Source organism: Lissotriton helveticus, chromosome 10, assembly GCF_964261635.1.
Source record: "Lissotriton helveticus chromosome 10, aLisHel1.1, whole genome shotgun sequence".
NCBI lineage: Eukaryota > Metazoa > Chordata > Amphibia > Caudata > Salamandridae > Lissotriton > Lissotriton helveticus.
Window position 1 is genome coordinate 395,477,725 of NC_136071.1, and position 15,068 is coordinate 395,492,792.

A 15,068-nucleotide genomic window follows, 5' to 3' on the forward strand; every position below is an offset into this window, starting at 1 on the left:
GCCGGATTTCAAAAAGTTTAAATGGGGGGGATAGGCCCGACAGACTGGATACAGGTAGGGCCTTTATATATATTGTACAAATTGAATTACCTAGTATCCACGTCACTTACACTGCTACTGATTCTGCAAAAAAACACGCTATATTCCTCTCGTGATTAGGTATATTTAATTACCTTATTTTTCAGAATGTTCTCATTTTTTGTATATAAGGATTCTGGCCTTCACAAAGTTACACAAACTGCTTCATACCATACATTACAAACATTTAAACATGACAAATGGATATTTAGACAAACAATTTAACTAAAGAAAATTTCACAATTTTTTCACAAAATATGTAAAACAATACCAATGTTGTACAAGGATGAACAGCTGTTTTTTTCATTATAACTGTGATAACTAAAACAATTTTGTGAGTACTATTCACTGTTTACGAGGTGTCTATTTGTCAACTTATTTTCACTTGATCCTTTATTTTTAGAAGGAACCAGCTAGATAAATCGCTGCACCGACGCGTTTCGAGCCTCACTGTTGCCTCTGTGGGCTCTCATCAGGGTGTTTTACTTTCCAACATTGGACTGATCTAAAAGAAAATTTAAGCAACCGTCACTATTCATTGCATCGTTTTTCAAAATTCAAACCTGGTTTCCTCTATATGTAAACACATACCTGCCAATATGGTGAAAGACGTGTCTTTATATTATGGCAATTTCTTATCGATCACGGGCAGTGAACACTTCCGTTTTTATTAAAGGACCCTGAAAGTTAATAAAAACCTATTTAAAGGCTCCTGTGTGAACTTGTGTTGTACTAATTCAACACCTGAATGACTACCACGTACCTGGACTTTTTCAATGTCCGTTTATTGCTTGCTCTTTGCACTCTGCGAGGCGTTCTATTTCTGGGCGGGGGAAGGAGTGAATAGCACGGTCAACTTAACGGCATGTTAATGTGCTATTACACTTAATGCCGGGAGGCGTATCAATCACCTACCTCTGGTGTGTCAGTTAACAGTAGCCGCCTCAGATTAGTTTCCTCGGCCGTCTTTAAATATCTGGAAGCTGCAATGGGAAACAATGTGTAAACTCCCCCTCTTGCTTATTATTACGCTATATTTTAAACCGATGTTGGCAGCACTCCGCTTACCTCCGTGCAATCTGCTCTGACCTCCCGTCTTGATTACAACGCGTGTGACGCGCTGAACCTGCGCCTGCCGTCTGAGCCCGTGGTGCTGGGATATGTAGTTTTTTAGACTTGTGCTGACTCTGCGTATCTATTGCATTGGAGCAGATGGAGAAATGGTAGCTACTCCATTAAATCCCTGTCTAAAGCCTGATGAAAGTAAAAGTGGCAGCCCCCCCACTAAATGTCACGGGCGGGATTTCCCTGTACAAAATGATCATCATTCCAAGATTTATTTACCTTTTTCAAAACCTCCCACAAATGTTACCCCAACACTGGTTTCAAGAAATGGACTCCTTGGCCATAGCCTTTCTGTGGCACAATTCGAGACCAAGACTGGCCTTCGCCAAATGTTGTTGCGCCCCTTACGATGCGGTCTTGGAGTGACAAACTTTTATTTGTGCTATCTAGCACCACAGCTATTAGTAATAAATGATTGGCTCACTGGAGGGTGGTCCCACCCAACATACAGGATTGAGCTTACCTTGATGGGCTTTCCCAAATTGATGGCAATGCTTGATGGGGATACGGTTCCCACTACATTGCCAGAAATGACTCCAGTGGTATTACTTGGATGGTTGGTGGTGTTGACCCACACTGGCTGGGATGCCACACTCCTGCAGCAGACTTCTGTGTGGCAGGGCAGGTGGTAGGGAGAGTTGTCGGCACGGGAGGGTTTCAGTCGATGGGATGCAATTGGTATTACTCAATTGAGAGATATATGGTCCGAGACATGTATGTACGCTTTTCAAGGACTCCAAACCACATACACACTATCCATGACCCAATTCCACAAGGACCTACAATTGCGCCACACACTACATACCCATTTCACGCAGGGCACAACCCTCCCGAAATACAGTACCCTTGAACCCATGATCCTGATGGGTACTCTCAGAAAGGGTGGATTCTCTCAAATATATTGAATATGTATCATTAATCTCCAGATGCCATGGGATCGCTCTGGGCACGATGGGAAGAGTGGATAGGCTCTCTGGAAGATGAGGACTGCAGAGAGATGCATTAATGGCACCTAGGGTCATTACAATATCCCCCAGACTAAGACTGATGCAAATGTAGTATCTATATTGCGCATATTTCACTCTGGACCATCTGTATAAGGCAGGTCTGCTTGACCAGTCCAGGTGTTTCCGATGCTCTGAGATTGCCAGAGGCTTCTACCACATGGTCGGGGACCACCCAGTCATACAACGATTCTGGGAGCCAGTGGGTATTGAGCTCTCAAAGGTACTGGGTTGGGGAAAAGACCTCTCTCTGCTACTGGTGCTTCTGAGGGTGTTTGAGGTTACGGGGCCACGAGGGCGGACTGGGTCTTGATGGGCAAGGCCATCATGGTAGTCAAAAGAGACTTGGCGTCTCACTGGAAATCTGCTGATCCTTAATCACTCAATGGCATTGAGGAATGGATTGATGTGGCCAACAAGAGAAGCAGGTGTACGAAGCTAGGATTTGCCCTGCCAAATATCACAAGACATGGGACAAATTGTGGGGGGAATCAGGTTTAAAATTGTGGACTTAACTGCTAATGTGGTGCCGCCTGTTTGGCTGTCTTTCTGGCCCTACATGTGAGCAACATTACTACTTATATGTACATTACTGCCTATAATGATGCACTTAACTAATAATGGTTGTGATGTAATGATTGTTATAATATTGACTTGTTATGTTGTTATAAAACTTAAGTCATTTATCAAAAAAGCAAAGTCCATTCACTGCCTGGGAACCTTCAGGCTACGTAGCTGCATGAGAAAGATTGTCAATAAATTCACGTGCAAGTGTGTAAGCGAGCCTAGACTAAAGGTACACTGTCTCATGCAATCCCTTTGTCAGGCATCTAATGATCAACTTCTGATAATTCTTCCTTGGTGAGTTATGAGGAAAGACCAGTCTAAAAGCATTGGGTCAGTATTATTTCTGCTTTAAACTTTAACTTTATCACAATATGTCTATGGAATTTGCCTTTTGTCCATGTACTTAAACCGGAGAGGGAGGAAGCAAATCTTAGCAGTTTTAGGGACAGAACATAGGCTCTCGGTACTTGATTGGCAGGAGCCCAGGGCACACTCAGTCAAGGTACATCAGCTGTTGAGCAAAAAAGTGGAGTCAACCATGCAAAAAGAGGGCACTTTCTTACAGCCCCACTTTAACAACTGTGGCTCACGTGGAGTAGCAGGGTGAGGTATGAAACCTTGACCGGCCACCTGAACCCTCGTGTGTGGCATGCACACGCTATTGCCTGGAAAGCAAAAAAGAAGGCGAGTGCATGCTGAGCCGAGCCCACGTAGATCCAGCTGTGCCATCTTTTGAGATTACATTTGGGAGATAAAATCCATGTGACTTTTCTTTTTTCAGCTTGCCCATTGCTGGAGAAACAATGTAGAACAGTAAAGATGTGGTCACCATAACAGTAGTGGTGTGCACCAAGCATGGCTAAGTAAACTGCTTGGGGCACTAGAGCAATGTCCGAAGCACTTTTGTTGTCAATACGTTCTGTAGCACCTCATGGCGCATTCATAAGAGGAGCTGTAAATGCATGACTAATGCATTTTCGAGCAGTGATGCGGACCACCTCACTAAAATGCGTTAGTCTAACCCATGATGCATGGTACTTGGCAGGGTTGCTTATATTTGGCATTATGGTTTCTGATTGTGGGAGTTGATGAATCAGCTGTCTCTCCCTTCTTTGTATTTCTGGAAGACTAGGTTTTCGTTTATTTAACTGGGGATTCACAAGTGAACAGAAGGATACATAATTGTCTTTTTTTTTTTGCAGAGTTTTATATAGCCCGAACTTGACCCGAACTGAATCGGGTGTCAGAGCGCTTTACATAGCACCAGTTACGTTACATGAGGACACATTCATTTTTGTTAGGCACGGGGAGATTAAGTGATTTGCCCAGAATCACAGGTTGTTTGGCGTTGTTACCGAGACTCAAACCCAGATACCCAGGTCCGAGGTCGTGCGCCCTAGCCGTTAGGCCAACTCCTCTCATTTTAATTTTAGATGGTGGCATCTTGAAAGTGGCCCAGTGGCAATTGCCATTTGAGATTTTAACATTAAAAACAAAATGTGTGGTGGAGTTACGTTGCCCCTTTTCTACCAGAACAAGCACCCCTATCCCCATCCTGTCTCTGTCTTGTCGCTCCCACAGTTATACCCGTCTACCTTTTGTATCTCTGTATTTGTGTGAACACTGAATTCTTTTGTGCTGCACATAACGTTTGGCTGTGTCAATATTTATAGAATGAGGAAAACATACAATGTAACGTCACCCATAGTATAGTATACATATACTGCAGTCTTTACTTTTGTAGAAAAGCCATGCCTCCTCCTGCCCCCTAACAAAAAAAAGTCCCGACTGTCTCCAGCTAAGCACCTCTGTTACTGAGGCTACATTAACAACGTCATGGTTATACATTGCATTTTCATTTTATTCTGTGCAATTAATCTTATCATAAATTAACAACAAAAGGGCATGACCCTGCCTAGAGTAGTGTTGAAGGTCATTAACCACGACTATACACCCCTTGTGACACCCTGATTTTAACGTTTCTTTCACAATGCCTCAAACAAACTCTGAAATATTAACCCACTCAAAAGAATTTGTTTGTAGCTGATTAGTAAATAAATATGTATATTTTAAGCAAAGCACCTCCCATTTTTTCCTAATTATTGTCCTAATGCTTGATGTCTGATGTAGATGCTTACATGAACTTTTTCAAGGTATTTTTGTAAACATTCAAAGTGAGCGAATATTCTTTTAGGATGTTTTGTATCATATTATGCCAGCACGGGGAATTAGATTTTCTTTTTAGACTCTGAAGTAATATAGCTTTTCTTCTCTTCCCTTTGCAGATGGTGAGACCATGAATGACATTTGCACCCTGGAAAGTCATGTGAAACCCGAGCCAAACGTGAATTTACCACACCAGGAAAATGAGATTCCTGACATGTTTTCTCAGGAGGGGACGGGGGGCTGGACATCCTGCAAAGTGGAGAACTACGAAATCTGCATGGAGAATTTGCCCCAGGAGTCATCACCACTTGAGCATGGGGACCACCAAACTGCAAAAGTCTTCAGAGTTGAAGAGTCATTTACAAGGACACCATTCTCATGTCTCATATGTGAGAAAGGCTTCAGTCACCAGCACAACTTTCTAAAGCATCAACAAACCCACACCGGAGAAAGGCCATTTGAATGCCTGGAGTGTGGAAGAAACTTCATACAGAAGCAACATTTAAAGAAGCATCTCCAGCTTCATACCGGGGAGCGACCATTTGATTGCAATGAGTGTGGGAAAAACTTCAGCCTGAAGCATAACCTAATCACCCACCAGAGGAGCCACACTGGAGAAAAACCGTATAAGTGTATGAAATGTGGTAAACGGTTCAGTCGGAAGGAGTCTATGATGGCACACCAGAGAACACACATAGGTCAGATACAACTGATCTCTTCATGTAATCAAGTGGAGGGCACTATAGCCATTGAAAAGATCCCCAAAGAGGAAAAAACATCTGTTGATGAGAAGTGTGTTCACGGCCCCAATGTTAATGATTTTTCCGTACTGCAGGGAAATGCTCCTTTAGGTGTGACGTTATATGCTTGTGCTCAATGTGAAAAGAGCTTTCACCCCCAACAGAGTTTAATACACCACTGCAGAATTCACACCGGTGAGAGACCATTCCTCTGTATGACATGTGGCAAAAGCTTTGCACAGGAACAGAACCTCACCAAGCACCAGCGAGTTCATACAGGAGAGACGCCTTTCGCATGCAACGTATGCGGAAAAAGTTTCAGTCTAAAGCAGAATCTGATGACTCATCAGAAATTCCACACCGGTGAGCACCCTTATGTCTGTGAGGAATGTGGCCAGGGCTTCAGCTATAAAGAAAATTTCACAGCACATCAGAGAATTCACATGGCACAGAAACATTTAAACATTACGATAAGTAGCGAGAGTAAAGTTAATAGCTTGGAAAATGTAAATACAAACAAACAGCATCTCCAGGATGAAAACATTATGATGATTTCTGCATGCGGGCAGAGTTTGAATGATGAGAATATGCCCTCAAGACCATCAAAACTGTGCTCTGGTATTGGACCCTATACATGTTCTGTTTGTAGCAAAACTTTTAGTCACAAGCACAGTCTAATGAACCATCTTCGAATTCACTCTGGGGAAAGGCCATACCCTTGCTCCGAATGTGGGAAAAGTTTCATCCAGAAACAGCATCTTACCAAGCACTTGAGACTTCATACTGGCGACAGACCATTTACTTGTAATGTGTGCCATAAAAGCTTCAGCCTGAAGCACAATCTTATAACCCACCAGAGAATCCACACAGGTGAAAAACCTTTCTGGTGCATCGACTGTGGGCGAAGGTTCAATCGCAAGACGACCCTAAAAGCACACCAGAGACTCCACACAGAGAAGAAGTCTTTCAGAGCTGCTTTTAGTCATAAGATCAAAGTATTGAGCACTGAAAAAAGTATCCAAGAAGAGGTATCACAGACAGTTCATTCTTACAGAAAACCTTGTAATCTTAAACATATTGCAAGGCAAACAAAAATTATTTCAGGTGAAAGGAGGCACAGTTGTTCTGTATGTAACAAGAAATTCACCCACAAACACATTCTGATAAACCACCTTCGCATCCACTCAGGGGAGAGGCCATATCCATGTTCTGAGTGTGGAAAGAGCTTTATCCAGAAACAGCATCTCAAAAAGCATCTAAGGCTCCACACTGGTGAACGACCATTTGCTTGCCAAGATTGTGGTAAAAGCTTCAGCTTGAAGCACAATCTTATGACCCATCAGCGAATCCATACAGGAGAAAAGCCATACCGATGCATTGATTGTGGTAGGCGTTTCAACCGTAAGAGAACACTCATCATTCATCAGAGAACACATATGAAACCAAGAAAATGTACATCTGCTGCAAGTCGCAAAGGAGAACTGTTGGCTGAAGGATTTCTCCAAGAAGAAAAGTCAGGTGTGCATGATGGAAAGGAGGGGACTATGAATCTCAAAAGAGTTGAAAAAACAAAACAGGGATTTCTGTCTGACATGAGGCCACCCTATTCGTGCAGTGAATGTGGTAAGATCTTTATCAAGAAACGTAGCTTGATAAATCACCACAAGATCCACACAGGGGATAAACCATTTGCCTGTACCGAATGTGGAAGGAGATTTATTCAGAAACAACATCTTTTAAAACACCAGAGAGTGCACACAGGAGAGAAACCATTCATATGTGACAAGTGTGGCAAACATTTTAGTCTTAAGCATAATTTAATTACCCATCATAGAATCCACACAGGGGAGAAGCCCTTCCAATGCACAGACTGCAAGAGAAGCTTCAGCCGTAAGGAATCTTTAATTACGCATAAGAGAATTCATGTAGGTCAGAGTCCCCCCAATTCTACTTTCCATTCCAAAGGAGATGGAGTCTTACAAGGGAATGATCACAGGGAAGAGGAGACAACTGCCTTAATTCTTTTTCAAAAGAACACTATGTGTAAAAACCCTGTGATCCTGCATTCAAAGACTCAATCAGATGAATGTCTCTATAATTGCAATTTTTGTGGCAAGAACTTCACTAACAAAAACAGTTTACTTAACCACCTTCGGATCCATTCTGGTGAGAGGCCATTTTCTTGCACTGAGTGTGGAAAACGCTTCATTCAGAAGCAGCATCTCACTAAGCACTTAAGACTCCATACGGGGGAACGACCATTTTCCTGTAATGCCTGTGGGAAAAGCTTCAGTTTAAAGCACAATCTAAAAACTCATCAGAGAATTCATACCGGGGAGAAGCCCTTCTTGTGTACAGACTGTGGCAGAAGTTTCAACCGCAAGGGAACTCTTCTAGCACATCAACGAATCCACCTAAGTGAAAAAACAATGAATCCTACTTTAATTCCTAAGGACAGTGACATTAAAATAGAAACAATCAAAGAGGAAGAGCAAACCGTTCCGATTTTGGAGTGGGATAAAATAATTGACAGCACAAATGTTACCCACAGTAATAAAAGAGCTTCATCTGAAAGGAGACCACATAAATGTACTGAATGTGGAAAGATCTTCAATCATAAACACAGTCTTACAAACCACCTGAGAATTCACACAGAAGAGAGACCGTTTACCTGCATGGTATGTGGAAGCAGCTTCCTCCAGAAGCAACATCTTAAAAAGCACCTGAAACTCCACACGGGGGATAGGCCTTTTAATTGCTCTGAATGCGGTAAGTGCTTCAGCCTGAAACATAATCTCCTGACTCACCAAAAAATCCACACTGGAGAACGGCCCTTTCTGTGCAGTGATTGTGGCAAAAGCTTTAGCAGGAGGAGTACTCTCATCACACACCAAAAGACCCACATTATGAAAGGAACATCCCCATCTTTGGCTAGTCACAGTGGAAATGCCACTAGTGAAAAGTCTATTAAAAGAGAACCCAATTCCATCTATTAAATGCAATCAAGCAGTGCTTTCTGTTAAGGAGGTGACACATGGACATACCTACAGAATGAGTACAGAACCTCGGTCAGTATCCCGCTGTGGACGTACATCAAAACGTACTTCGAAAGATCTGTACCATATTAGACTTATTAAAACCATCTTCAAGCCAACTACCCGGTCATGTAGTTGCAAATGTACACTTGGCTTGAGAGGCCAAGAAAAACACAATTGAGAAGAGCAGTTACAACACAGTGTGTTTGCCTTAGTCCCAGGTTTGGCATGTGTACGAAGTACTGAGAAGAAAAGAGAGTGCACCATTGAATGCTAAGATCTCCCAAACATGTGTTATACAGTGCATGAGCTGTGCATGCAATACTCACTGGTATTTGGTAGCTTGTTTAACTTCTTTTCATAATTCATGAAGATGAAACCGTGCACCAGTTGCAGTAATTTTGGAAGACAGGCAGGGCAAATGGCAACACTAGTCAGTCCCATCAAGCGTGTAAGATATAGTCAGCTGTGGAAGTTTAAGAAGAGCAAAATATTACAGTTGAAAAGTGCCCTGGCAATTTAGGACAGTACAATAATATATTATTGTGATACCTGTAATTCATTCGATTTTTTTTGACTCAGGAATGATCTTCTGTTTTGCACATGTATGCAAAACATACCACCTTTGAAAACCTAACCTCAACAACTTAGTTATCGTTTAAGCACAAAAGATTTCATTTCATGTTCAATGTAAAGAGTTTGTATCAATGGCATTTCAAAGATAAAGCCTGATGGAGAAATATTACAGGCACAATTATTTTTGACTTTTCTACATTGTTTCTGTTGTGTGTAGCTTTAGAATGATGGCTATATGATGTTTTAAATACTGTAGGAATGAGTGATCAGTATTCATTACTTCAAGTACTCTTCGAATATTTTTCAGCTTTAGTTATTTTCACAGCAAATGCATCTCAGTTAATTCGCTCAGCCATTGAGAGAATTGTATTCTTCAGTTGGGTGTTTTATCAAATGTTATTTATGGAAATCTGTAGACATTGTGGGCCTCCTAATAGTTTATGTATAAAATAACTTTGGTGTGGTTTATCCAAGTGAAGTTAGTAGAACCTTTGGGAATTTGCATTTGTTTCATGCAAAAAAGGATAAGAACTTAAGTGAATGAGTGGGGGTATAGTGGAACCAAATTACTTTGTAGCACTAGCTCATTCGCCGGCTAACTGTTCCTTATATGATAAAAGGCAGTATTAAAATCCTATGTCTGTTTTTTCCAAAAGCTCTTCCAGGTTTGACAGTGACTTCATAAGAATCAGAACATGTAACATATGGCAGTTTTATGGGTATTATAAAACTTGGCCAGATCCTTAAAACTGTGTCTGAAAACTCCTATATTGAAACCCTAATTTCACAATCTAACAATTTCACAAAACAAAACCACTCCGTGGAATTATTAGTTATTGTAGAATGTGAAAAGGAAATAATGGAAGTTCATCAAACAGGAACATCGATCCTTTCAAGACTTAAAGATTGATGGCCAGTTGGAAAATACTTGTAAGGTAGACAGGAAATGCAGGAACACTGCTTTCCAACAAATAGGGAACATTTGGAGATCAATTGGTATCAGGGCATGGGTGGTACAGCGAGTAATTGGACATATAAAATTAAATATTTCCCTGTTGTGCTCATGCACAAAGCTCGACAGGAAGTCCAACACAGTGTGACATGTCTGTTTTTGGGCACCAGTGTAATCCATGAAGTGCTTGGAAAAGTTATTGCTTGCTTTCAGGATAATGCATTTTTGCCACTGAAAATAATTAAGCAGACCTCTACAGTCCACATATATGTGTCTTCTAAAATATACAGAACTAAGGCTGTTCTTCCTTTTGCACCAACAAGTTTTATTTCAAAGTGAGAGGCCAATTCAGCAATGGCTTCATCTGGGATTTTGTTCTCCATGCATTTACCAGTTATTTAAATGTCTACCACACATCTCATATTCAGAGAGACACCAGCACCATTCAATAAACATTATCCAAATCATCATATTAGTAAACACTCAATACTCCAGACTTGTGGCCGGCAATCAAACCACCTAGATCAAATAAAGACAGGAAGTCTCCTTTTCCACATTCAAGACATATTGCTAAAAACAATAACTCCAAACTTTTGCCAGTAGTACCATACAACAATGTGTCAAAAGATATTAGTCACAACAAAAGATTCTAGAAAATATAAACTATTGAAAAAGTAATGGAAGCACCAAACAAATGAATACTGCATTTGTTTCCAAAGCATGTACAAGAAAATACTAGTAGATAGCATCAAAGTTATTTCGGTAATGTGCAGTGAATACATGGTGGATACATAGTGCTTGTGGTTAAAACTGTGAATGGCACATGTAAAAACAGATTAAATAATTGAAAATAATAGTGAGAGGGCATTAATTCAGACTCCTATAAAATATGAAACGAATGTAAGAAAATTCTTTTGCATCATGTTATAGGTCAGGCGCCATTAATCTGCCGAGTCGTGTCAAAGGCATTTCGACCATCATAACTTCAGGTCATCATCAGGAAAAAAATGCACATAAATGATCAATTGCTGTCTGGAGGAAGTCCTTGAACATAAGTGATGATTGGGTCGTCGTACCCAAAGTCTGGGTGGGGGATTAATGACTCCACTTGTAGCAGTAATTGGAGTCCAGGATGAGGAAGTAAGTTCCTAATTAGGATAGGAGCGTCCCAACCGGTGACACTATGATAATGGCTAAAGCAATTGTTGGAAAGGATATGCACGTGTCCCAGCCGGGATGAAAATGAAGTGAAGAATGTTCTAAAAATGCTCCTGGCCACTTGACGGTAATCAGGAACAGGCAAGCCAATCAAGGGCTACACGGATTGGGGAACCGTGTAAGGTATTATTAAGGGGCGCTGGAAGAACGATTTTCGGAACGTTCTTTAATTCAATCTCAGCCCGGCCGGGCCTCCTGAATATTTTGACACCTGGTACCGTATTACAGATGGTGCCCTGGGGGCGTAACAGGCTTTTGCCCCCGCTTTGCGTGCCCCTGGGGCACTTTGGTATTGTAGAAGGGGACACAGACGCTTGTGAGTCCCCTTCTGTAATACAGATAGTGCTGGCGCACTTAAAGCGTCAGCGTTATCAACAGAAGGTGTCCCAGCATTTGCATAGGGGCATGCCCTATGCAAATTAGGGAATCCCTTTGACTCTGCATTCCCGCCATATTACAGACGAGCGCTAAGTCAAAGAAGCCCTCAGGAGGCGCACTGAGAGTGTGTCATTTAAAAGGTGGCGCACTGTTAGTGTGCCTCCTGACAGCAGCCCTCTGCAGGGGGTAAAAGGGACCCCATGGACCCCGCTTACTGCCCACATTATTCTTTTTGGTTAGACTCCAGGAGTGCCACTGCGCTGCATCACATCACTTTGTAGGCACTAATAAATGTTTTTTGCACCTCACTACATCATTAAGAGGTTTTCACGAGAATTAATTGTTATGTCAACTTATTGTATTGATTGTATTCTCATTCTTCCTTCAGGTTGGTCTACTTCTTATTAAGGTACCTCACTATTAGGTTACTAGATGACTGTTGGACCAACAACAGCAATGTACTAGTGGTCTTACTACAGTGTAGATAGAACATTTACTTTGGATCTTGAAGAATTGCCTCGTGATCAGTCTGACACTTACAGGCAAGAAACATGTCGACCTCATAGGCACCATTGGACATTATTCCCTTATTATTAGTTTTTAAAAGGGACCATTGGGCTCATCTGATTAAAATTGTTATTCCGGGACACTATTGGCCACCATTTTTTATTCCTTGTTTTTCCACACCCTCACTACATTTTCGCATCTACACCATCTGGCCCCTCACCCACAGTGCCCCAAACGGCTTGGGACAAAAGATCTCTGACAAAGAGCCCCTCAGGCATTGCAACGCCCGCGTGACGAGGTGCATGCCCTATGATGAAGCATGACACCCAATGTGGGTGTGTGAAGGCCCCACTGTTGTGTTTCTATCTAGGACTCTAATTCGATATTCCCGATTTATGCCCTTGTATGGCTATAATAAATAATATCCTTATAAAGGCATAAGAATCATATCCATATTTAGTAATAACCCATGCAGTCCAAATACGGCATGGCTACTCCTCTAGACTCCTAGAAAGTACAACGCGTTCTTTAAACAAACCAAGCCTCCAGCAGCCCGGGAAATCCCCCTGCTCTTGTTTTGATTTGCACAAGAACTCCTAGAGTCGGAAAGAACTGTAAGTTCTTGGTGACGTCTTATGTCCAACCTTACGTCAAACTCGGCACCTTTCAGGTATAAATATACCAACGTTGCCTTAAGCAAAGACACAGTGGTTTGGAGCAGAGCGGCTATCTACTTGCCTGAAGCCCAGCTGATGCGAGAGCCGAAGGAAGCCGCCCCTCCCTTTTGACGCACTGAGAAAGACGCTGCCTATTTCTCCAGACGAGAAAATCCAGCTCCGGTGTTTCCAGTCACCCTTGCGGGTTGCTCGGAGATCGAGTCCTGAGAGAGAGATACAAGACCTCCTACATTCTAGAACCAAGGTACGGAGCTGACTAAACCCTTAAGAGAATTCTTGATTCAGATTCTTGGCAAAAACCAACTTAACTTAAACAACTACTTACTTACTCCTTCCCACGTATTAGACTTAGGTCAGGTACACCGGGGTAGGCATAGATTAGAAGCACCAGTTGAGTACGTTAGTCAATGTTTTTATGTATGTATATATTTTATCCATTTTAAAGTATCATATGGCTAAGAAACCATATCAATGCTTTTACAGTATTATTTCATAATACTCCTTTTACTGTACGTTCTTTACTTCATGTTAAGTATTGCAACTGTGGCAATTCATTTCTCTTGCATGAGAAAGAAGACTGCTCAATAAATAACACCTTTTATTGAATACGCCCGTCTCTCTACATCTCTGCACTCTGGTGAGACTAAGTACGCACGATTGACTGAGTGAAATAGTTGTCTATTGTTTTCACACGACTCTAGAGATGCACTCTTTATTCTGAGGGAGCAAAGTTGTCATGTTATATGGTTGTCAGAAGCTAATCCCTTCTTGTCTATCTAGGGAAGTTAAACTCCTCCTTGTTTACTCGATAAAGTTTCTAGTGACCTCTGAGCTAGCTGGCAAAACTAATTAAGTCTAATATAGTCAGTAGAGACCTAGTCGACCTCAGTCCTACGTCTACAGTGCTGTTTATATTATTCCAATGCGCAGAGCCTATTGGGAATATAGGAACTACACTACATGGCGCCCAACGTTTGGTAAGGCGATAATCTAACGCAAGACATTAGAGTAACTCAGTCGTGCTTTTTCACACAGACCCTTTTTCCCGTAAATACTCCAAAAGACGTCTGGAGTGGGTAAAAGGTTAAAATCCGCCGGAACTTAGTAGGAAGAGATTCCTATGTAATAGTTTTGGTTAGTCAACGTTGAAGGATAGTGTTCCAAAATATTGTGCACCTAATCTTTGTTTCCCTTGTAACTTGCTCTGCAAAGCAAAAAATAACTTTGTCAGTAAAATGCCGGAAGGTGACGAAGAAAGAGATGCGTTAGCGTCTCAACTGTTGTTAGATGACACAAATATCCAACAGAATGACCCGGATGTTATACTCATTCCGGTAAATGTAAGAGAAACTATAACTCTTAAGCTTATAGCAAACGGACTATCACCAAGAGGTGGTACAGTCATATTCGTGGTAGAGGCCCATGAATATCGGCAGACAGAGGTATTCTATACATGGATACATTTTCCAGCAGCACACGCTGTGACACACGAATTCCACTATTACAAAATAGGGGAACCACCGGATGAATACGCTCCTTTCGAGGATGTTGAAATCCCACTAACATACCAAGAGCACCTGCTCTTTAAAGGCGCCCTAAAACATCAAAATCACATCACCAGGCTAGGTCCACTAGGTAGACCAGGAGCCACGCGGCCGGTTCTAGCCAGCTACACACCACATCCCGACATTGAAAAGATGTCAAACGGAGAACTTTTAGCTCAACTAAAACAACTCATTAAAATACATAGACAATTGGTCCAATATGTCATGCGGACTTCAACAGTCCGACCGGCATTAAAAATTCCAGAGACCACCCCTCACCAGGGGAACACAAATAAAATCACACCACAGAATATACAATCAGCCATTGGCAAAATACCCGCAAAACGGGAACAAATTCCATTCTGGCTGGCACAAAAAATCACTCAGATAGAGGCAGTATTTCCTGATACTACGCCTACTGAGAAAGACAGAATTCTGACTATCTGCCTTCCAATGGGGATCGCACCACATGTGGAGGACTGTGACACTTGGGGCACAGTC

General features: G+C 41.8%; 1 protein-coding gene across 1 annotated transcript in view; it reads left to right on the forward strand.

Annotated features, from left to right (window-relative positions):
* Positions 1 to 9,469, forward strand: part of LOC144784169 (uncharacterized) — a 103,156-nt gene extending 93,687 nt beyond the window's left edge. The window contains exon 2 of the mRNA XM_078662841.1: positions 5,060 to 9,469. Coding sequence (XP_078518967.1) covers positions 5,060 to 8,676 — 3,617 coding nt within the window. The 3' untranslated portion in view covers positions 8,677 to 9,469. The remainder of the gene's footprint in view (positions 1 to 5,059) is intronic.
* The last annotated feature ends 5,599 nt before the right edge of the window (positions 9,470 to 15,068 follow it).